This window comes from Papaver somniferum, chromosome 4, assembly GCF_003573695.1.
Source record: "Papaver somniferum cultivar HN1 chromosome 4, ASM357369v1, whole genome shotgun sequence".
In the NCBI taxonomy this organism is placed as follows: domain Eukaryota; kingdom Viridiplantae; phylum Streptophyta; class Magnoliopsida; order Ranunculales; family Papaveraceae; genus Papaver; species Papaver somniferum.
Window position 1 is genome coordinate 67,196,596 of NC_039361.1, and position 24,223 is coordinate 67,220,818.

Consider the following 24,223-nt stretch of genomic DNA (forward strand, 5'->3'; position numbering starts at 1 on the left):
GCTCCAAAGTAAGGAACTAGAGTTTCCAAACCCACTCATCCTACCGAAAGTGAGCGGGAGAATTAATTGTTCAGTATTATGGGAAGGTAAGTTTGTAATTTTCAGTTGATCAAATTTTTCCATTTTGATTTAGACTTTGAGATGGGAATAAGAGAATATGTAATGAATTTTTCTCAAATAAAGCGTGTATTCATGGGATCGAGCGAAACCGTGAATTTACCAATTGGGAGAAAAAATCAGGACCGGTCTTTATCTTTCCTAACTTAGTGAAGCTTCATTTTATAATACGGTACAAAGAAATAGGCAGAAAAGTATACGTAGCTAGGGTACAACCCTACCCGTAACGACACATCTCGATAATAAGTATTTTGTTTTTGTATTGATTTTGATTTTTTACCCGTTTGTTTGTAGTAATTATATAACGCGACATTTTGTGGTTTATTTTTTTTTTTTTAATTTTTCATGTATTTTAACCGAGTTTATTTTATTAATACGACAATCAACCAATAATGTTATATCTATTTTGTAGCGATACAAAATTAACATAGAATCGGAAGTTCAACTAAATGCAGGTTTACAGCAATGATTACTGTCAGAAACGGAAATTTATCTAGAAATTAGTTTGCGTTTCAAATTAATGTGATTCCTTTTCAATCGATTCGTTTCTTGAAATTGAATGACCTTACAAGTGCTATACCCCTGCCTGTATAAAACCCTGTCACGTGCAAATCTGAAAAATCTGAACTTATAAATTGGAGCTAATTAAAAAAAAAAAAAAAACTTAATTATATTCTTGTAATTTCAGATTTTCGCAACAACTTTTAACAATTATAGTGTTTATTAGTGAGGTAATTTCAGGTTCTTCCAGTAGTAATAAAAGAGGTCTATATTGTGTAGTGTACCATCAGGCATCAAGTCGAAGTTTTTGTCCTTGTGCTGCTCAGCAACACAAGAACCCATGTTACCACTTCATTCAGTTGTGTATGTAAAAGTTTACAGTGTATATAAAGTTGTTTGCATCGTCTTGGAACAAAATATACATACCAGAGGAGGCAAACTAGTCAAACTGGACTAAACTCTATTCTTATACAAAATCTATACAGCTTGTGTTAATACAAATGCTTGTCAGAACCAGCGTGAGTAAATATTGCCTGTGTGATTCACTGCATCCTTGCATAGAACAGAATGCACTTGCATGATTGATCTGGGAGGAGCCAAGTCTTTCTCTTGAAGAGCATTTCCAAGCAACTGTTGCATCTGAGATGCAAAGGTGTCATCCAATATCTGCAGATACCAAATGGAACACCAGGAAGAGTAAGAAATCAGTATCATAGCATGGGAAATAAGCTTGGATTTCAGACTAATGATTAAAAATTACAAAAAAGACTGCCACCCACAGAAACTACAATTCGTGTGCCTTTATAGCAGGCTCTGTTCTCTTTACTGTTATCCAAGAAACTTAAGATATCCTGCGACAAAATAGCAAAACCCAATTTAGTGATACAATGATAATAAAACTGCAATGTGAATTAAGAAGGAACAAAGAGTAACTAACTTGTCCCATCCGGTCCCAATATCTTTGGCACATGTCTAAAAATAGACGACTATCAAAGATACTATGAAGATGAACTATGGTCTTAGTGATCTGGTCCTTCAAGGGCTGAAGTCTACTTCGAACATCTGATTCTGTCACTGTTTCTTTAAATTCTTGGAGGATCTTCTTTAGCTTTGTCAAGTTCTGCACCTTCATCTGTTAATACAATCAGAAAAGAGATTTGTCGATCTACAAGGAAGATAATTGTATGAGTACAAGAGTGTTACTTGAAATACAGTACAGTGGACTCACATTTTCTACGAGCTTCTCAACAATGGCCTGCAAGTAGCTCCTGAGCTTGGATCTTAGCACTACCATAATTTCCCTTAGAAGCTCCCCGGAACTGTACTACACCCACTAGGAATACAAGAACTCCATGACTGCAGCCGGGTTTCAATTTCGGGAAGCAGCATATCTATCATTCTCTTTATTGAATTCATAAAAACTCCCAACTGAAAAGCAAAGAAAGTATGTCAAGGCTGGAGATCCATAAGAAAGAACATAGTATAATCTAAGAAGGAAAAAAGTTACCTCTTCAGGGACTTCGTAGATGCATGCAGATCGGTGAGCAAGCTTCTCAACATGTTTGAGGCCGAACTTATGCGCCAAGGTCTCTTTAAAAGATAAAACATCTTCATACTGCTTTTCCAAAGCTACTACCAGGGCTTTTTCAGCATCAGCAATGGCCTTTAACAGATGTACAATACAAAATAAAAACAGTAGAACTCTAAGATTGGTCTAAAATGACCAGTTCCTCTTATACATTCTTATTATGCATATACCTAACAAGTATAATTTATCAAAACAAGAAACTACATTACTGTAACTCTTACAGTTTCTAACACAGAAGTGTACTCTGGCCAGCGACAAAGGATGAATTCGTATTCACTTAACGTCTCCTTGAGCCGGTCATACATATAATCCACAAACGGAACTGTAAAATGCTGTGTTCTGACCCCCAATTTGCAGGCATCAAGCAGGGACAGACTTTTATGTTGGATCCACGAGATAATGTATGGGTGGAACAATTCTTTTGCATTGACACCTCCTTTGCCATGACTGGCAATATTGAAAGATAGATGAGCTAGATTGCTACGCATTATTAACCAAGTAGAGTACAAGTAGAGTATGAATCATAGATCAACCTACCTAATATTCCAGCTAATGAGATCCTTCTGAAACTCAGCAGTTGCAATAACAAGTTCTGATACAGGAAATGAGGGACTTTCAGGGCGACATGCAACAAGAACGCACGCAATCTAGTGCAAAGCTCCATACTGTATATGGATGAAGAAATATCGGGAAGGTCTATACAGCTGCAAAAAAATGATAGCATCAATCAAAAGTTTGAAGTAAATATAAAATGTAAAAGTCTTACTAAAACCAACACTGCTACATTATTAAATCACTAGCCTAACTCCAGGACATCGTGCAAGGCTTTAGAGGAAAGAAGAAAAAGGCTAGAACCCCATATATCATTACCTAGGAAGGAGATGCTGACTGTGGATTTCTATATCAGTAAAAATTTCGTTTCTATAGTTTGAACACAAAGATTTCATCTTCTGGTACGAAGAAGAAAGAGTAACAACGTCCAGCAATGTTCCTTCACCATTGCTGGTTACGAACTCGTCCGTCTCAGCCAAGTGCCTTCTTGATCTCTTTTTAGCAGAAACCTAGGGAAGACTTAAGGTCTTTGTCAGGATGAAGAAACTGAGGGATGGGAATAACACAACATGAGTTTAAAAATAGATATTCAGCACACTTCACCTGGAAATATCTGCATAGTTTGAACTGTGCATCAGGAGATTCGATATCATGAAGAAGATTGTAAAGCTTGGCAGCTGGTGCTAAAGCGGGAGCTGGAGATCCATTAGCAGGCCGAAAATCGTCCATAACTCCTGATAATGACGACTCATCTAATGCCTTGTAATTCTCAAAAGCAAGAGAAAGAATCTGCTCAAGTTGACCCTCAATTTCTCCTAAGATGCGATTCTGGTCAATTAGTCACTAGAGATAAGTATCATATCATACGAGTTAAAACACTGTATTGACGACTAGTGCCAGAACTAATAACAAACTAATCTAACAAAACAAAAGCAAAAAATAACGAAATAAACATATAGAGCATTTACCTCCTGATAGCTTAAAGTGCTTCTTGCACTGCCCTTCATTTTTAGGGGATATAACAGATCATACACTAAGACGAGGCAATCAGCCGTAGGTGTAGCCACATCCATAACATGAAAGGTATCTATCATGAAATTATAATTTCACATCATGTTAGGAAACAACATCGTGAAGTAGCAATCATTCCATACAAAACACGGATGAGAAAAGGTGAACAGTAAAATAAACATCAATACCTTAGTCTAGCATATGCATATGAAATCCCATGATAAGATGCAAATTCAGCAAGTAACCACTTCCACTCCCCACGTAAGACCAGATTTCTCTGCTGAAAATGCAGAGCTTTCATAGCAACTTCTAAAACGAAGTCATAGGCTACAGTTTCCGCAACTGAGCCACACTGGGAACAACGCGAAAGGATTAACATATTAGCCATTAGATAAACTAAATTTTCCAATATGTTTCACCACAAATCTTTGCTGTGCAAGGTTCAATTAGGATAAAACGTAACCACGGCTTGGAAACACTACAGCAGATGTTTAACAAGATATTTTCAGCAGAGGATGGAGTCTTCTGTACCTCAGAGTCACCACTGTCATCTATACTGCTATTATACTTTATGAACAGTTGCATTCTGCCAACAAGCTCGTGCTCTGGTTCACGGTAAATAGGCAACCAACGAACCTTGCCACCCTGAGGTATACAACTGACATGTTAGTCCTGAGTTCAATAATATGCCTCAATATCTAAAAAGATACCAACAAGTAGGAATACAACCGGCTCCTCGATAAAAGTATCTATCTGAGCGACAACACAACCACAGTATTTTCCTGTAGAATCCTGGACTACAAGAAAAAGATCATCTCCTACACTATCTGAAAAACTGTACTGCCGCAAAGAGAGAAAATAGTAAATTTTTTGAGCATAATTTCACTAGCCTGGAGTATTACTGGAGAAAGGGCTATAGAAAAATAGCAATTGATACATACAATAAATGTGTTTCGCCTGAACCCGGTTGCATACAAACTGGCTTGTCATCATTTGAACTTTTTGATCTTAAAATGCATGTGTATGTCTCTGGTAACAATTACCAAATTATTTACAGTTAAAACATCATATACCAAGCTAGAGCCAAAATACAAAACAAGTTATATAGAGGCTATTGTCAGTCCATTATATGTAACCAACTACTTGGCCCTTTATGATTAGGATAAAGTTCACACAAATTAGTGTTTCAAGTGACAAAATACCTTGTCTTACTCCAGAAGATGTCGACCGTAGATTGGACAAGCAACATCGAAGCACTTCCGTTTTTATCTTTGAAGGATGAAGGGATGAAAAACTGCATCCCTTTGGTGAATCCAAATCCATTTTCACTTTACGAACTGCAAAATGAGCAACAAGTTGGGAAAAACCTAAGATTCCTCAGGAATATTGATACAGTAAGATGCAATGTGGTACCTTGCACATCAACTCTGCCAATTGGTTTCTTAGTTTTAGGGGATGATCCCTTAATAATAGGAATGGATGACCTTATATCCAATAATTCACCTTCTGGTTGTAACAGCACATGTTGCAAGCTATAAAACAGAAACAAAGGAGTACGATTCGTCACACCTGTCACCTCTGCCTTAGAGCTTGCATAAACGACCATGTTAACAGCTTCAGTAAGTGCAAGAGCACAAAATAGACTGGACTTACCCGAATGCTCTATGCAAGAGTCTACATTCATTGTCTAAGAAGACAGGTGCTTCTGGGCAACCCCTGGCCAGGGAATGAAGGCAAAGCCTAACACATGCATCATATGAAATCACAGCACACCATCGTCCTAGAGTACTGTTTACAATTCACCAAAAGTAACCTGATTACCATATAGCAACATGATTACCTACAGCAATTAGTTGTAACTTGTATATATCTGGTGACTTTGTACCTTGTGTGAAATGTAGGAAGGCGGGCTGGCAAGCCCTCAGATGAAGCAGCTTCCACGCCAGCACAAGTCCTGTGAGATCACCATTTCATCAGCACAGTTAAAACGGTATTCAGAACCTCCTTCCCCACAGTCCAACTACTCACCAAAATAACCTGATTTTACTAATGTCTATGTTCTCATAAACAAGGTCAAACACTCAGTGCCTGATCAAAAAGAATAAGTGGCTTTCTAACAACTGAAAATCGTAAGGTTGAGATTCAAAATTCTAATAATCAGTAATAAAAATTAGGTGAAAAGAAGGACCTGGCAATTCCCATCTCATCATCGACTTTATTGTCATCAACCCTGAACTCTATAAGCTACAAAGGAGAACAAAAAAATGCATATTAAACCAACAAAACACCATAATGAAAACTTTTAAGCCGAATTTTCTGAATTGAAGCCGACACTATTTTCAATCACAAAGCATTCTAACTTCCTGCATAAACTCAAAACAATTTTAGTACCTCGAATCTATTCCTATTTCAGCAGGGGAAACTCGATTAATCACATTACCAGGTTAGGATTTAGGGTTTAAGTTTTCATATCAGAATAACATAAACATTACAAAAATCAAAACACTAAAATCCTTGCAAATTGAATTTTTACCTCATCGTGATCTTCACCGTCCTCCTCCTCGTCATCATCCTCATCTGAACTACCACCAATCTCTTCATCATCATCCATATCCTCATCTGAATCACCACTCTCATCTTCTTCCATGTCCAAATCGCCACTTTTCTTCTCAATCGATCCATCGAAACTAGAGCTGCACATGGACCGGTTCGGACCGGGTTTTTGGTGGAACCGGTACCTGTACACGAAGTGGACCGGTTCCTCAATTTGTGTACATGTACATGTACCTGGACTTGTACCTGTACTGGTAAGACCGGTCCGGTTCCAGACCGGTACCGGGTATTTACCCAAATTTTGAAACACAAAGGCTAATAACAAACTAACTTAACATATGAAGTTCAACATTACAACTTAAGTTCAAAATAACGAAGGTACCTGTACTTGTATCTGTACCTGTACCAAGACCAGGACCAGTACCTGTACCTGTACCTGGAGTTGAAGATGAGACTAAACCTAAAAGGGACGGCTAGGATGTAATATCTTAAAAGATATCAATGGCTCTAATTTACCGGGTTTTTCGGTTCGGTACAGACCGGGAATAGCCCAGAACCGGTACCTGTACCGGTCTATACCGGGTATCAACATTCAGAACCGGTACATGTACCGGTAACTCCGGGTCCGGATCGGTTCGAGTCCGGGTCTTTCGGGTCTTTCGGGTCCGGGTCGGTATAGGTAAATCGGACCGGGTCTTGTGCACCCTTAATCGAAACCCTTATATTAGAATACGGGCGTCCACCTCAAAACCAATTGGCAATGAGTGGAGAGGCCCTAAGAGATTATAAACCGCAGGATCTTAGATTGCCCAACAGTGGGGGACTAATAATTTCAACACCCTCCTTCACGTGTAGCCTCGTTGGATCTAACACGTGGACAATTAAATCGGGTGACGCGGAATAAAGACGCGGTCAAAGACTCCTCGCATATAGCCTGCTCTGATACCATATTAGAATACGGGCGTCCAACTCAAAACTAATTAGCAATGACTGGAAAGGCCCTAAGAAATTATAAACCGCAGGATCTTAGATTGACCAACAATGTGAGACTAATAACACCTTATAAATTTCATTTAAATTTTTCTTAAAATGCTTCAATCCTGGTTTAATAACTGGAGATGATGATAGAATTAATGGAGGATCAACTAATTCCATTTCTTTTGATGCTTCAACAACTCCTTCATCGTGAATCACCATAGTTAACTGTACAAAAATCTTCTCCGTAGAATCCTAGTTTTTTCTCTCGGTACTTGGCTTTTTTATTCTCCGGAAATTCTGTCTTCTTTTGTTTTTCTCTCTTTTAAAGTGTGATTTTAGAGCGTCCACAGTGGTGCGAGTATAACCAAAGACCAAAGACTAAAAAAAAGACCAAATTTGGGTTTAGTCCGTCATGTGGCGTAGTGGGAAAAGAGTATATTTGGTCGCGCGTTGATAAACATTACGCCTGGGATCAGGCGTTGGTAAAGATAACGTCCGAGTGGGGCGTTGGTATAGTATACGCTTCAGAAACAAAAAAAAAAAAAAATGGGGCGGAGGTATAAAGCCCGCCCCATGCAAGTTTCATAAATTGTGAAGTTGAAAATGGAGTGGGGTGTTAAGTATATGAACGCCCCATTTCGCGCGTTAAGTTTATGAACGCCCCATCGGACGTACATTTAATCAACGCCCCGTTTCAGGCGTACATTATATCAACGCCCCTTGTGTAGCGGACATTATATCAACGCCCGATGAATGGCGTAGATTATATCAACGCCCGATGTGTAGTGGAGATTATATTAACGCCCGACTATATTTGGATTTGGTCTTGATCGCAGACCAAATTTGGTCTGGATTTTACTCTTTGATCAAATTTTGATCGATGGTCCGTCCCACTACGCCAGCCCACTCGACTGAAAATTTGGGTTTACTCGTCCATTGCAGTTGCCCTTAGGATTTTCAAAAAATTTAAGTAATTCTTTTCATTTATTACGACTGAAAAAGACAGAAGTTAACATTAAATGAGGTCCGAGTAGCAAAAAGTGGAGTAAAACCAAATGTGGTCGAAATAAAATTGCAAAACAGTCGTACTGTTAAGATCCGGTTTACATAGCAGTCATACTGTTAAAACTCGCCCCTGCTACGATGTGGTCTCTTCTTGACACGTCCGGGTTTCAACGAGATTCCCTTTTTCAAACAGTTTTCGTAAAGAAAATATTAACCACTTATAAAAAAAAAAAAAGCTAATAACTACCTTAGATAAGGAGACCTCTTTATTCTCTAGTTTCTGTCGTCATATTTTTTTTCTTCTCTCCTAAAAACTCCGTGAAGCAAAGTTATAGAACAATGCGATCTTAATAGATCCGGCTAAAACATAATCGAATGTTGAAGAAGTTGAAGAAGATTACTCTTGATGAATCTCCTAACAGGAAACAAAATAAAGCTCAACCCTCGAAGTAAGTAATTCTTTACGACGCTTATGATTGATTTTGTTTTCTGATTTCTAATCAAGTGATGTTGAAAGAAACGAAAAGGGGTGACTAATATTGAAGTTAATTGGAGGATTATCTCTTATCATAACTAAGAAGAGGGTTTGTTGTTACCTAATAATTAGAATTTTTGTTTCTTTCAGAAATTGGAATCTTTGATTTTTATGTTTATAAGAAATTTGTGATATTGCTTGAATGAATTTCAACCTCAAAGTCCCAACACCCTGATTGCAAACTCAAAGAAAGATGAGCTACAGAGAAGCAGAGGAGGAGAAAATGGAATGAAAACCCCCGTAGAAGATAATTCAGGTAAGGGGTGGCCTAAAAACCCTTCCTTCCATTATAGGTAGAAGTTGCATCTTTATCATTAATTTTGAGTTTCTGTTGATTAAAGAAAGAAAAAAAAAGTATTGATTTTTAAGTGAAATTTGATGGAACAATTTGTGATAATCTGTGTGTTTTTAGTGAATAAAGCGTTTGAGAAAGTAGCAATTTATGGGATTCAACCAAATTTGATTTTGTATTTGATAAATGAGTACCATTACACTGGTGCTACTGGGGTAACTATTTTGTCCACGTGGTCACAACTTCATCAAATTTCTTGGCTATTTTTATTGCTTTTCTTTCTGATTCATACTTGGGAAGATTTAGAGTTAGGGTTCCATTGCTAGCTTTTTTGTATGTTCTAAACTTTATGAATTTTTGCAGATACTCTCGTGAAAGAATGGCGGCAAAATGCCAAATATATACGCTGTTAATCTCTTTGATATATTAGTTATATCCCTTTGGGCTAATATCATGTATATCATTTGATTCAGATCATCCATATGTGAAAATGAAGCTCATCCTCGTTCACATTTGTTTTCCAAAATGTAGAGCTGGTTTAGTCAACTGTAAATAACTATAAAAGTTATGGTACTTCGTATGCATATGCATAATTCCTCTAATTTTCCATGATAAAGCTTTTGATCATTAATTGTTTTTTTTTGTACAGAGAACTTATCCATTCAACTTGGTGCACGTAATGCGCAATTTGAATTGGGATTGGATCAAGAGGATAGTGTAAGAAACATTCTTTATCTTCAAACTAAGCATAGATCCCCCAAAGTAGGAAAGATCCCAAGACCAGCACATTTTGGCCTTCTTAGATCCCCAAAACCAGCATGTTTACTTTTAAACTTAAATATGTTCTTTTTATATAAGGTTTCTATACACATCTTCCTATTTGTCATACTGTTTGCTTAACTAACCAGCGCGAGATGAATTTCACAACTGCAGAAGATATTGATCTTTGCAGGGCTTACCTTGTAGGATTAGAAGACACTACAATGGAAGAGAGCGCAACAGCATTCTGGGATCGTGTTCTTCACTATTTTGTCAACTCAAATGGTAATTATCAAGGAAGAACGCCAGAATGTCTATCAGAAAGGTTCGGGGGCATACGTGATTGTTGTTTACGATATAAAAAAAATACTGAGGGGCTTGAATATGGATCAAGAAGCTGCAATTCTTGCATATGCTGCATCTGTAGGGCGCGAATTCAAATTCATGGAGGCTTATGAAATTATCAAAGGAGATGTTTTAAGTTTGTATTAAACTTGCATTAAGCATTATGGAACTAATAAAGTTTTCTTTTGATTATGATTATGAGAAACTGAATTCCAGTTGGGAAACTAAAAAAATTTCCTGTCATCCGCTTAAAAACTGTTTACCAAATTTATTTTGTTCTACAAAACCTCATACCTAGAGAATGAAATAAGAAACTTGTGATGTTTTAGTCCTTCCTGATTTTGGTGAGTAAAGCAAAAGGGACTTGAAACATAAACAAAAATGTTGTTTTAAAGGAAAAGAAAACCAAACCAATGGTAGGTTTGTGAGAGTTACAGAAGCCACAGTAATAAATGCAGTATGACAAATAGGAAGATGTGTATGTACCGTGAAGCAAAGTTATACTAAGACTTAATCGATACGTACACATATCGAAGTCTGCAAAGGTTGTCCAAATGCTAAGAACTAACAAAGTTATGAAGAGCGATATCGATAAGCTAAAAAATAAACTTACTGAATTAACATCTAAATTTAGAAGAAAAAAAAAATTGAACACTGCCGCTTCTGGCTAACTCAAATGCTGAAGCTACTTCTACCAGCTTCTGGCTTCGGTCCAACCAAAGCGTAAATGTGCCTATACAGTTCCTTGTTGCACCTGAACAAAGGTCAAAAGAAGGCTTAGATTGTATTCTTGGCCTCAGAAGCGGAATTTTTTATAAGACGGATGTTAAAAGAAAGGAGATAGCAAATACCTGGGTTTTTTTCTTAGAGGTTTTTTTCTTGGCTCTTGTACCCTGTATTTTGTTCCCCTCGTACTTTTTTCTTTATAGGTGGATCTTGGATGGTGATCAGTTCCCCTTCGATATTTCTCCTTCCATTATTTTTAACCTTTCCTTGTTGTTCATGATTTTCAGAGTCATCAACTTGTGCTGTTGTTTCAAGGCTTATTCTGTAGGCATTTAGTTCTTCTGCACAAGAAGCAAGATGACGCTTGACGATGGAGCTAGACCCTTCATCTACAGAACCATTCATTGCCACGGTAAGAGCAATATGAGCTAAATCACTATATCGGACGCTTGAAGATTCATTGCAGTCAGAAAGTATTGGAGCCCCTGAACTGTCTGTTATAAAACCATCTTTGGCATGCGTAGACCACCTTTTTAGAAAATACTGCGACGGAATTTCCAAAATTCTTCTTGAAAGAAGAACTCTCAGAGCGTGCACACATAAAATACCCGTAAACTTGAAACCATTGCAACTGCTTTCTACTGTATTCTCTTTTTTATTGAACCATACTTTCCGTTCTTTGTCATTTTTTAACGAACTCACAATCTCAACCTTATGAACTGCAATCTCATCATTCTCATCTTCAATTTTGTCAAGATAACAACCAAATTTTTTTAACTGTTTTTGAAATATACTGAAAACCTTCCGAGTATACATCTTCGCTGCCTCTCTTTCAAAACGCAAGAGAGAAATAAATACAGGTTTAGAATGCTTACTTTGGTAATCAGCTTGTAACTCTTTCTCCCTCCAGTCCATCACCGCTTTCTTATATTGCAATATAAAATCATTAATGCATAGGGTGCGATTTACATAACCCTTGACAAAACTGTTCACATTTTCACTCCTTTGAGTTGTTGTCATGCCAGCGCAAAAATATTCTCTTCCATACACAGGAGCCCATTTTTCTCGTAAGGCATACAGTTTTATCAACCAATCATAGTCAGTAAGAGAATATTTTGTGAGCATCGATGTCCACATGGATTCAAATTCTTCTTCAGTTTCAGCACTATAAAGACATTCCGCGTGTAAAGTCTTCATTGGCTGCATAAACATGAGACAGATGCCTTGCCGCATTCTGAAAAATATGCCATAAGCATAAACGATGGTGTGTGTCTGGCATTACCTCTTTTACAGCATTGCCAATCGCTTGTGCCTGATCGGTAAATATGGTCTTTGGATGCTTTCCCGACATTGCACTTAAAAATGATTGAAAAGCCCACACAAATGATTCAGCAGATTCATCGACAAGTAAGGCCATCCCGAATAAGACAGACATCCCGTGGTGATTCACACCTACAAATGGAGCACAAGGCATACCATACTTATTAGTACGAAATGTGGTGTCGAAACAAACAACATCAAACCCATAATCTATCTTTGATCTAGCATCTGCCCAAAATAGATTACAAGCTCTGTTATCATTGCCAACTTGTACTTCATAAGAAAATGCTGGGTTCTCTTTTTTCATAGCTTTAAAGTAGTTCAGAGCAACTTGAGCATCACCTTCTTTGTATAACGCCTTTTCTGGAAATGATTTTTACAATCTGTTAATGTAAAATTCAGATTTTGTGGACCATCATGTTCCTTGCTTAAAATTGCAAATGCTTTACTTGGCCCACAACCTCCGGAATGAAGTGATTCTATATACCGAGCTTGCTGAGGTAATATCTTTTTTTGAGACCTTAACAGATGTGCTTCTTCTGCAAGCACAAGTTCATGGTTGTGCTCTTCAACAAATTTCGTTACAACAAGCACACCACCTTTTGCAATGACCTGTATAAGAGCCAAACATCCCGTCCGCAACACCGAACGTTCTTTTTGTGGTGTACCTCTTGTATGTCTCTGTTTGAAGCCTTCTTTTGAACAATGAATTACTCTTTTTCTAATTTCACCATCACTTGACCGTTTAGAATGACCACTACGGATGCTAAATCCCGTTCTTCTAGCATAATAATTGTAGAAATGGTACAATTCGTCCTCCGACTCAAAAACCATCCCTACTTTTGGGATATAATTAGTTGTCATATCATTTGATGTCTCCACCAAATCTCCATTTTCATCCAATATATATTCATCAATTTTTTCAGTATCACAATGAGGTACACAGTCTAAACCAATATCAAGCATTGCAACTTACATTAAGATCCAACAATGGGGAATTATCTCTTTCCTCCATAGAACCCCTTAATAGTCTGCAATGAAACACAGAACTAAGTGAATATCAAGCAATCAAAATTGTGACAACATACTATAATCACCATAAGTTGACAGCAATAAACTGAAATTGAAACTTGTGCAACCAAATTACATAAAAATCACAAAGTTCTTATAAACACATTGAAATTCAAATTTCAATTTCTGAAAGAAACAAAAAAAATATAATCTTTAGGTAACGGCACATTAAAATTTCAATCTAGGTAACCCATTTTCGTCTCTTTCATGATTACTTGGTTAATCAAATTAAAACTTGATAGGAAATTCTTTTCCAATTTTTTTTTTAAAGAAATCAGAAAAAATTGGATCAATCATAAGTTTGACAAAGAATGACTTACTTCGCGCTTACTTCGACAGTTCTTCTTCAGCTTCTTTAACTTTGTTAGAATTGATCAATCATAATTTTCATCTTTTTAGTTAATGTTACAAACGCGGATTTGCCAAGGTTTGGGGAAGGCTTGTAAACTTTCAGTGAGAGTTTTGGAAAACCAAAAGGTATATATCACGTAAAAAAAGAGAAGAAACTTCTGTTCGTGTTCTAGGTAGTTATGATAAGCAGTTGGCTTTTTACTTCAAGAAAACTGCAAAAGGGAATCTCGTTGAAACCCGGACGTGTCAAGAAGAGACGAGGGGCAGCATACTCTCACTACGCGGCCCATCCACAACGTAGCCGGGGCGGTTAAAACTATTAACAAAATGGTCATACTTTCGTTAAATAGAGAGTTGTGACTCACAATTAAATATGATAATGAAATTATCTACATATTCTTCCTATTTATCCTTTCATACATAATTTCAAGGGCTATTTTGCATTTCCTCCCCTCCCAACATCGCTAATTAGCGTTTCCTCCCCAAAAAGATTGAAATTAGTGAATCCTTCCCTCGTTAGTTTTTTCATCCATTGCTCGATTAGTTGAGTCAGCACTTGTGCACGCGTGGCGTAGATTATGCACGCGTGGCATAGATTGTACACCTGTTTCGTGATCTTCCCAAAATACCCTCTAAAAAATACCACACCACATGTTCTCCTCCTCCTCTGGCACCAGTACGCCATTACCTTTCCCTTCACCTCGTTTAGCTTTCTCTTCTTCTTTAAACTGCGTATAAAGAATGTCGAAACAATTAATATCGTCTTTAGAGATTTGAAGGAATGTATAAAATTGAAAAACCCAAATCTGCAAAACAAAACAGAAAAAATACTTCATTAAGAAAAACCAAAATCATATTCTTCCTTAAAATTGAAGAACCCTAATTTGAAAATTGAAAAACCCAAAAACCTATCAGCACCATCTTCAAATCAAGCACTACCGCCTCCATCGGTGAAAACCCATACTACAGATGTAGAAGCAGATACAGGTATCGATTCAATTGTAAAAAAAAAATCGCCCAATTTCAGAAACTTCTTCTCAGACGCACTGCGGCAACATCAAATTCAGGACAAACCCATCCATTCCTTTCATGGCAGCGTCGATTCTTCTTCACTGATTCTTGACTACATCACCAGATTCAAAACCCATATTCTTCATTGATTATGTATCTCTAAATCTTAGTCTTCTTCAGTGATTCTCTCAAATTAATTGGTCTGAATCTCTCCATTCTCCGAGTCATAACGAACAATAGCTTGGATTCATACAGCAGTAGAGAAAAATGGGGTTGAATTAAGAGAAAAGGGGAAGAACAATTCTCTTTCATTCAACCTAATTAGGGATCATATGATTTGGGTTGCTATTGACACCGTTCAAATGGATAATAGAAGAGACAATTATGAAGAAGTCGAATCTTCCTTCCTTTTAATCAACATCTTCTCATCAATCAAACCCAAGAATTCATAGTAATAATTTTTGGGTTTTCCTGTATCTGTTGCTCGCAAATCAATCGATGAAAATCAATCTCGTTGTGAATGGGATTATGTCTTTGGTATAATTTATGGAAATAGATGAGGGTATTTTGGTAACTTTATATGACACGTATGTAATTTTTCCACGCGTATATTTTTGCTAATTCAGCTAACCGAGTAGTGGATGGAAAAACTAACGAGGGGAGGATTCACTAATTTCAATCTTTTTGGGGAGGAAACGCTAATTAGCGATGTTGGGAAGGGAGGAAACGCAAAATAGACCTAACTTCAAATTCTACCTTCATTATAGTTTTTTTGACGATGGTGCTATTTGTAATTGGTGGTACCACCGTTTACATATTGTTACATCGCATTCAGGCTCGTTAGAACTCATTCAGGATCGTTACACCGCATTCACCCAAAGGGTTCATCGCTTCCCCTCTGGGGTTTAGTGAAGATTCTTAAGCTTCCACCACCACCACCACCGCTTCATAACCACCACATCAACCAATTTATTAAATGAAGAGGGTATTTTGGAGGAGAGTATTATGGGAAAAGTTAACACCATTTTATTCAAAAATGTTAAATCGGATGGAAGTGTGACCATTTTGTAATCGAAATACAAAAGTATGATCATTTTGTGAATGAATTACAAAAAGTATGATCATTCTGTAATTGACCCAAATTTCAATCAGGCAAGAGTAAAACTAAATTTGGTCTGCTTTTGAGGGTTTTGGAGTAAATTTGGGCGAAAAACTGGAGTAAAACTAAATTTAGTCGGGAGGAAAATAAAAGAGCGTCTCGTATCAAGCAGAGATTGTATCTACGTTTGAAGCGGGACGTAAATATTTATTTCATTTCGTGGTCTGACGTAAAAAGAATGTTAGCCCTAGAAGCATGTACATTAAAGATCCGCCCCAATGGGCACACACAGAATCTCCGCCCCACATGGGGAGGATGATTTGTTTAACGCCCCACACATATATCAACTATCATACAGGAAGACATAAATATTATGCACCATCAGGCGTTGATAGAAGTTACGCATGTTACTCGCGCGTACGTTTAAGCATCCTCCTTATGAGAAGCGTAAAATTACATCTCCGCCCCATAACATGCGTTACTAACTAATATCATGGTTTCATTATTTTTATGCAACGAATAACCTCAAATTTGGAAGGTTAATATCGTAGAATGCAATGGCCTGACCCTTTGTCATTTGATCATTGTGGTTATCTGACAGTGTGGGGTTTCCATGGTCGCCGCTGCGGTTATCCAGAGGCAGCTTCCCAGCAGGTCACCCATCCCAGGATTACTCTCTCCTGAGTATGCTTAACTATAGAATTTTTTGCCCACTCTGAAGCCAATTATGCTGAAACGGTCTCGGTGTTAGGAAAGAAAAAAAACATTACTTATATTCTACTCAACGAATCCTACCTGCCGAGTCGGAGTACTATAGTACCACCACCTTAATTGGAGCCGTCCTCGGCTCCTGGATATGTTCAATCCTAGACTCCGGCGTTCTTTTTCGCTCATGATACCCTTACCTGACACAACGTACCCGTCCAACATACTCTTTCACCCTCGACAGATAACCATGGTCGGCTCTGATACCATTTGTAATGACCTGATCTCCCGCCAATATTGTCCCAACTTAGCCACTGCGGTTATCTGACAGTGTGGGGTTTTCAACTGACACTGATGCGGTCATCCATCAACAGTTTCCGGGGAAGTAACCCATCCATGGATTACTCTCGCTCGAGAATGCATAATTATAGATCTTTTTGCCAACTATCGATTCAACTATGTTGAAAACGCCTCAATGTTATGAAATGACAAACCATTACCTATATTCTGTTCGGTGAACCATACCCGCTAAATTAGATTATCTACATAGACTATCTAGGTATTTTGAAGAACTAGAACTACATCCTACATGAGTAGCTTAAGTGAATGCATTTTTGTAGAAAATGGCTTAACGTTTAAAAATATAGTAGCTTAAGTGAATGCATTAGCTTTTCTTTATGTTATTGAAACTAGTAAAGTCGCACGCGCGATGCGAGTGCCCAATGCCGCTCGAACCAAATTCTTCCACAATCAAAAACTTCCCATATAACACCTCATGGTACCCGCTCATAATAAAACCTCACAACATTGATGATTTTTATTTTGTTTGTTTTGTTTCGTTTCCGTAAGAAAACGTTAGGAGAACACCCCTTACTCCTGAGTTACACTGTTGTTGGCCAAGGCTGGCACCATGCAAAACTTACACCAACAGAGTTTAAGTTCCTATTTCCGAGATCAGGTCGCATGAATCTTATGAAGAAAAAAACCATTTAAAGGCATTTGATAAATATTAAAATTTGAAACCTTTTAAACAGACCTTTTTTAAAAATAAAAATTCAATTTAATCTATTAATTCTAAAGAAACTTTTTACTGTCATAATCTTTTAAATTTACACAAATGCGATATTCTACATATATCACATTCAGGCAATATTGTATTTCCTATTTCAATGCATTCATTTTGGAACCTAAGTCGCAACCCGAATCATAAATTCACATCATAAAATTTGATTCACATAGCCTACAACACTGGAAACTAACATTACTTTGGAAGCTTTCATCATGGGTTCGTATGTTGGGAAAATGAATGACTTGGAACCATTCACTCATCTGGTTTGTTGTGGACTCTTTTGATGGACCACTTACTGAATATAACTCAAAGTGGAGGTACAACCTAACTCATAAGATACTGCATCACCATCCTCTCTACAACATATGATAATTTCAAAGGACCATGTCCTTCATCCTTGCTCCCTCAACCTTGTGAAAAGTAAATATCATTTCCCCATTGTTTTCGTTAAGAATTCAACCAAACCAAAGTCCGCGGACTTATCTCAACAATGCCTGCATCAGTAGAAGCCAACATAGACGAATGATACTGTTGCATTATAAATGTCAACATCAACAAAATAATCAAGAAAAGGAGATTAAAGTTGAAGATGTATGATAAAGGACATGATTTAGTCAAGTTATGAGACAAAACTGTTGTCCCATTGAATACTTTAATTTAAACGTGTATTGGGGGAAAAAACACCAGATCAGATCGAACATACCTCAAAATAACTATAGAAATGCATGTTCATGCAATTCTGTAAAGTGATCCTTATAACGCGGAAAACGCGGAGAACATCTCCTCTTTGGAATGGAAAATCCATGGCAAGTGAATCATTTTCAACATGTCAATACTTTCTCAACTTTATGCGCGTCTCAAAGAATAAGTCAAAATGATTAAAGAGATCAACCCAATGGTGAAAATCTCCGTGGTACTTCATGGAAAACAAAGTGTAGTGAGTTAATTTGCTGAAACGATAAAATCAGATTAAATAAAATTAGGAAATACAATACTCAAAATCCCACCTTATCATATTCCCAGGCAAACCCTTCTAGGAATTCCTCTAATTTCTATTGTGAAACAGCAGAGACGTTGTGAATAAATGACTTGATTTTAGGAGGATGCAAACAGACACAAACAAACCTTAGCAATCTTTAAATGTAAATCAAATTGCGCGAATAAAGAAATTAGGTAATCTCTCTGATCTTTGTAGCTCTAGTAAAACTTCAATCTATTGCTATGTGTGGTTAACTCAATGTTTAGATCTATGTTGCTCTATTTGCACAACTAATCTGCATTAGCTTACTTCTCCTACGTGACCTTCAGATGAACTGGAAAATTTATATTTCACTAAGTAATTTCTAAAAAATCTCACTCAGTGAATACGTTGAAGTCAGTAAATTTACAATTGATTCGTTTGGTATATCAAAATTACTAAAGACCTATCTAAAATGTCCAAAATCCACCCAATGAATGGACGTTGTTATTATCAAAAATCATATTAACCATTACTGAAGTGATCCATAAAAATTTCAGACCCGATAACCCATGAATATACTCTATACTAGTAAGCCAGTCCAACATCTAAAAACACAAAAGGAATGAGGCAAAACGGAATAACCTTAAAAGTCGTTCCATGAATCCATTGCAAGAATCATATAAAGCTAGGAAGACGAAATTCAAATTTAGATAAAAAAAAAATATGAGTTGAAAATTATCCAAAATCAAAGAAGAATAAGATTGTAATTGGATTCATAATTGACTAACCTGAACTGAAATCTGTTGTTAGGCCTCAGATTTGTCGTAGCCGTTGTTCTTCTTTGGTGGCGGAGGTGTTTCAGAATTCATGGCGGAAGTGGTGGAGGTGTTTCGGCGAAAAGGAGTGAGACAGAGAGAAAACGAAGGAGCTCTATGAACTAAGTTATGGTATAACCCTTTACTACATTGTTTTGCTAGAAAATAAGTGAGGCTAGTTTAGTAAAAAAACGGGGCCACGGTTGAAAAGTCTCCCTTTTCTTTATTATAGTAAGAACATACAATGCGATATGTATCGTTGAGTCAATTCTGAGTTTTGCTCTTTTCAGATTATTCTTAAAGGGGACAAAATCAACAAGGATCCGAATACTTATATTTCCTACATAATTATTCTCTAGATGTATGAGTTCAGGTGCTGTAATTTTTTTACAACCTACATAGCTTAATAAGGGATATGCAGTATGGCAATACCATTTCAAATGATTGATAAGATATTTTTGTAAACTAAAAAATATTTCAAATAATTGTTGTTGTTTTTTTTGGGAAAAAGTATGGAATACCGATATAATTCTATGGGTTGGTTGAGGATACAACTCAGGAAAGGAGGGGCATAGTTTGGGAGAACATCAAGGCAGAAAATGCTAGAAATGAATCATATATGAGTACATATATAAGAAAAGATATGCGGACTGAAAAATAAAAATATCTATATGTTTTTCCTTTACCTTTATCATGATAAGAATGACAAACCTGATAATTAATAAATATTATATTTAATATCCATGCGTAGAAAAATGCATAACCAAATAAAAACTATGCCCGTGCTGTAACGGGATTAAAAGTTAGAAGTGCGCCCAATATTCTACGAGGGATGGACAGTGGTGGTGGTGGAGAAAGAAGTGATATCTGGTAGTTTTGTGGTGCTGGAGTGTGGGTAGTAATTATTATGTTAATTATGTGCCGCTTCAAAAGGGTAGCAATATAAAGTAGAAATGTGGTTGATCGTCTTAGTGCTAATATAAACTCGGTTAAAATGTGACAATTAAAAAAAACATTGGGATGTCACATTATATAATAAATACTAAAAGTTACATATTTAGTATCAAGATTTCTCCCTCCAATAGATAAATCTAAGGTTGTATTAAGATCCCGTAAGCAGAGCACAAGTTGGCTCTTGGATTTCTAAATGATAATGAATATAATGAAATGCTCCCTCTCGATTTCTCCAATGAAAACCGAAACCTTCTAAGAAAAATCAATCGAACAACACTTAGATAGAGCACATTACCACCAGTGTAAACTTCTCCGAATTGCTACATATCCAGTGAAATTTCTATAGATCAATTTGGTGATATAGTCCTACCGTAATTTTTAATGAGGCATGCAATTAAATTCCTAATAGTGATTTTAACGGTATTTAATAATTACGATATTCTCTTATAAGTTTTTTTTATGCAAGTATTGATTTGAGTTGGTTCTTTTATATTTTTGTTAAGTTGATGACTTTTTAAAGAAGAATACATGTTTGGTTAACAAAATTTGATATACGTTAGTCTCTCTTTTTTCCTGTTAGCACTTTGTTTCGATCTCAGATTTGTATACATTATTTGATTAATGTTGGGGTATTTTTTTAATCTCAAGGCCTATTAAACCCAGTGTGGGTTCTACGAATTGAAGGCGACAGAAGTTTGTGTCGGCTCTGCTTTGAAACTAATAATTTTTTTCTAGAAGGTTAGTTGAATTTATGTAGATACAAATATCAATATGACCATGTTCTTCAATGTTTCAGATTACTTGAGTAACACTAGATGTGAGAACACCACTCATGTAGCATAGTTGATGCGACATTTTTTTATCCACAATTTCTTCAATTTTATGTTATCAATATGATTGAGGAAGAATCTTACACATGTTTTGATTTACTTTTATAAGTTTGTTTTTTCAGCTCACACATGTATATCTCAGCCTTCCAATAGCCAAGGGTTCTTCATTTTTATAACTCCCACATTTGCAAAAAGAAAAAATGACAATATTTGTTGTTGCAACTGTAACAATAAAATACTGAAGAAAAATGTTAGAAACAAATTTCTGAAAAAACTTAAAAAAACACTCAATGGAACCAACAAACAGAGGAAAGAGTCACTTGATCATCAAGTTGTCCTTAACACGATAATTCACCGGTACGCCTCAAGAATGAGTGATGCCTATACCCTGTGGTGAAGTCATGTTTGTGGGTGAAAACTGATTCTACTGTTTTTTGGTAATTTGGGGTGTGTTGATGAGAAACGAGTTCAAACCCTAAACAAACTGCACGGGACTGCTTTTAGGTTCGAGAGATCAATCTGTAAGACTCTGGCCTAAACCAAGAAATGGCCGTTCCAGATTCAATTCGGTCACAAAATGAAGGAGAAGGGTTGATCTTATGAAGGGAAGCGAAGAAGGTGTTGAGATTGTGAAGGTGTTGGCTGTTTATGACTTGTATCAGAATGATGAACTGGCTTGCACAATGAAAGCTATTAGTTCTGTGTGTTTTCTGAATACTGTGACAACACTTGTCTTGTTCGTGTTGTTTGGAAATAGGTGAAGGACCTATTTATACAAGTCATTGAGCGCAACCCTCATGTCGTAGGAAGTGGAGGAGGTGAAGTGATGGAGTAGTGGGGCCGTGTATGAGTGGTGATTGTCACACGATCACATCTTTTCCCACTTCCCTCATCACTGTTAACCGTCCACTTATTCCTGACACGTTCTCGTAATGGCGCGTTGCACGCTGTAAACAGCCAGACCAATACCTCAGTAAGTATCCCCCAGTTTGTGACATGCTTGATGTCTCGAATGAGCGTATCGTGGGACCCACCACAGTAAATAACATATGACGCTATTAAGTTAAATAACTAAGTTATTTAAGGAATCGATATTCATGAAATATCGTGTATGCTCGATGCATGTAATGCATCGTTTTCAAGCAAGCAACTCAAAACAATCGATATGCATGAAGCATCGCTGTTTTAAAGCTTGACTGAATAAGTCGCGGATTAAGCGTCTTAAACCAGCATCATGTCCAACCATTTTCGAGTGATCGTTTGGGGGGCGCATGGGTGAGCCATCCCCTGGTCGATTACTCCCTGTGGCAGAGTGGTGGACGATGATCATCGAGATGTTTCATTGGTTTCCTAGTTTTTATCCTAGGTTGTCCGACCAAGCTGGCGAAGTTGGACGGACGAGATGGTTTACGACATATATTTGCGACCGTTGATAGAATTTTAGGGTTTTTAAGAGGTGCGCAAGCATCCCTCTTTGGCTTGACCAAATTCATACATGGGCGCCGATTTTGGGTGAATCGTTTGGGCATGCGTGAAGACGGCTCTCCGTGTGCATGCCTCCCCTTCTTGATCCCATAAATATTCGATCTTGGCCACCCAATATGACCAGCAAAGATGAGTGGACGTGATTGATTTGCGACATAAACGTGTTGCCGCAAAAGAATAAAACGCCGCGTGGGATGCCACTTTGGGGTCGAGATGCCAGGTCCTAGTATGCCTAGGCCGCCGGCCACATGCAAAGGTGGTACCACAGTGATCATGTTGACACTCTTGGGACCTCTTAAGTCTATATCTACACCCTCCATCCACGCTGGAAAAGATGGATGGTCATGATCGGACCACGACAGATATGCATCGCTGCAAACCCTAATTAGGGTTTTGAAACAGTTACGTACACGTGACTTTGGCCAAACGGTATGGCGAGCTATGCTTCTCCTTTGGAGAGACCGATTGTGTGGGGCCCACGTTGTGCTGACGGTGAACATATGTGCACCTTCCTGATGGTCCTAGGCGCGATCTAAGTCATCCAAATATGCTGGCTAAGTTGGATGGTTGTGATCGTTTTAAGACGCTACTGGAATTTCCGCGACCCTTTAAAGCATCACGCCAGCCATGTTTCGAGCAAACGTTCATTGCTCCATGGTTTTGCTGTGAGAAAACCGATCAGGTAAGGGCAGAGTGGGCCCGTTAACGTGTGTATTAGCGCTTCCCCAATCATTCATGGGATGATCTAATCCGTCCAACCAAGATGGTGAAGTTGGCGTTTGACAGCGCCGGAAGAAGATGCATGGCTAATGTTTGGTCGGTTAGGGCATTAGTGGGTCCACCGTTGGTCATCACGACGATTGTCTATTCCTGCCAGTGTTTGGCTAGGCTTGTTAAATTGTGCGGCCAACTTGTGTGGCCGCGATCGTTTCTGAGACTGATATGGACAGTTTAGATATCCCTTAAGGAAATTAAGCATTCTCGATCGGGTTAACCAAAGCGCGTCGATGCGATACTCTCTCCGTCTGAGAGTGATGTAGCCTGTGTGGGTATTTCATGCACATCTCTATATTGACACTCCGGGAGATTCATGTTACTCTGCTGAGAGTGAACACTCAATCGTCATGTCATGTCAATAATGAGAGTTCGACTGAGAACATAACACGGAAAATACTAGGCAAATAATGTATTAATCAATAATGCTAATAAAAATTCACAGAATATTTGGGATTTGTTGTTGTACGCACCATTCTGGGTGAATTTCGTGTATTTATTAAATTGCTTCAAATACAGTGAAGAAGTTTTATGCACTCATCACTTCTTAAACGGCTTTTCCCTTTGCAGGGTGACAGCGCATAAAATACTGATTTTACAATTTTAGCCCTGAACTAAAATCCACCATCAACAAGTCATATCCAGGATAAAACTACCTGTTGCAAATACTGTTAGCACTACAGTACTTGCCCACTCTTACGAACATAACAACAATGGCACAGAAAATAAAAACCACACAGAGGGAGAGAGACAAAAAGAAGAAGGATAGTAGCTTCTTCTGGACACATTTTGGAATGATTAATTCGAGTTCTTTTT

The 24,223-nt window shown here is 37.5% G+C and overlaps 2 protein-coding genes, 1 long non-coding RNA gene and 1 pseudogene across 6 annotated transcripts; 2 read left to right on the forward strand and 2 right to left on the reverse strand.

The window, feature by feature from the left end:
- Positions 1–889: 889 nt before the first annotated feature.
- Positions 890–6,451, reverse strand: LOC113272650 (annotated as a pseudogene).
- A 2,116-nt stretch (positions 6,452–8,567) lies between these two features.
- On the forward strand, positions 8,568–10,441 carry LOC113275783. 4 transcript variants are annotated; one of them, XR_003323770.1, is made up of 4 exons: positions 8,568–8,754; positions 8,931–9,096; positions 9,782–9,849; positions 10,085–10,441. XR_003323770.1 is itself a non-coding variant. In XM_026525348.1 (4 exons), the coding sequence occupies exons 1-4, from the start codon at positions 8,681–8,683 to the stop codon at positions 10,096–10,098; spliced, it is 270 nt and encodes an 89-aa protein (XP_026381133.1). In that variant the 5' UTR covers positions 8,568–8,680; the 3' UTR covers positions 10,099–10,441. The 4 variants fall into 4 exon arrangements, 3 of the variants coding, with proteins under 3 accessions (XP_026381133.1, XP_026381132.1, XP_026381134.1); XM_026525348.1 differs by having other exon boundaries at positions 9,002–9,096; positions 10,066–10,441; XM_026525347.1 differs by having other exon boundaries at positions 9,002–9,096.
- A 202-nt stretch (positions 10,442–10,643) lies between these two features.
- Positions 10,644–12,224, reverse strand: LOC113275784 (protein FAR1-RELATED SEQUENCE 5-like). The gene is made up of 2 exons (XM_026525350.1): positions 11,088–12,224; positions 10,644–10,990 (listed from the first exon to the last, which is right to left on the reverse strand). The coding sequence occupies exon 1, from the start codon at positions 12,193–12,195 to the stop codon at positions 11,101–11,103; it is 1,095 nt and encodes a 364-aa protein (XP_026381135.1). The 5' UTR covers positions 12,196–12,224; the 3' UTR covers positions 10,644–10,990; positions 11,088–11,100.
- On the forward strand, positions 11,062–12,623 carry LOC113275785. Its single transcript, XR_003323771.1, has 2 exons — positions 11,062–11,106; positions 11,250–12,623. It is a non-coding gene; the product is annotated as an uncharacterized LOC113275785 (long non-coding RNA).
- Positions 12,624–24,223: the final 11,600 nt, after the last annotated feature.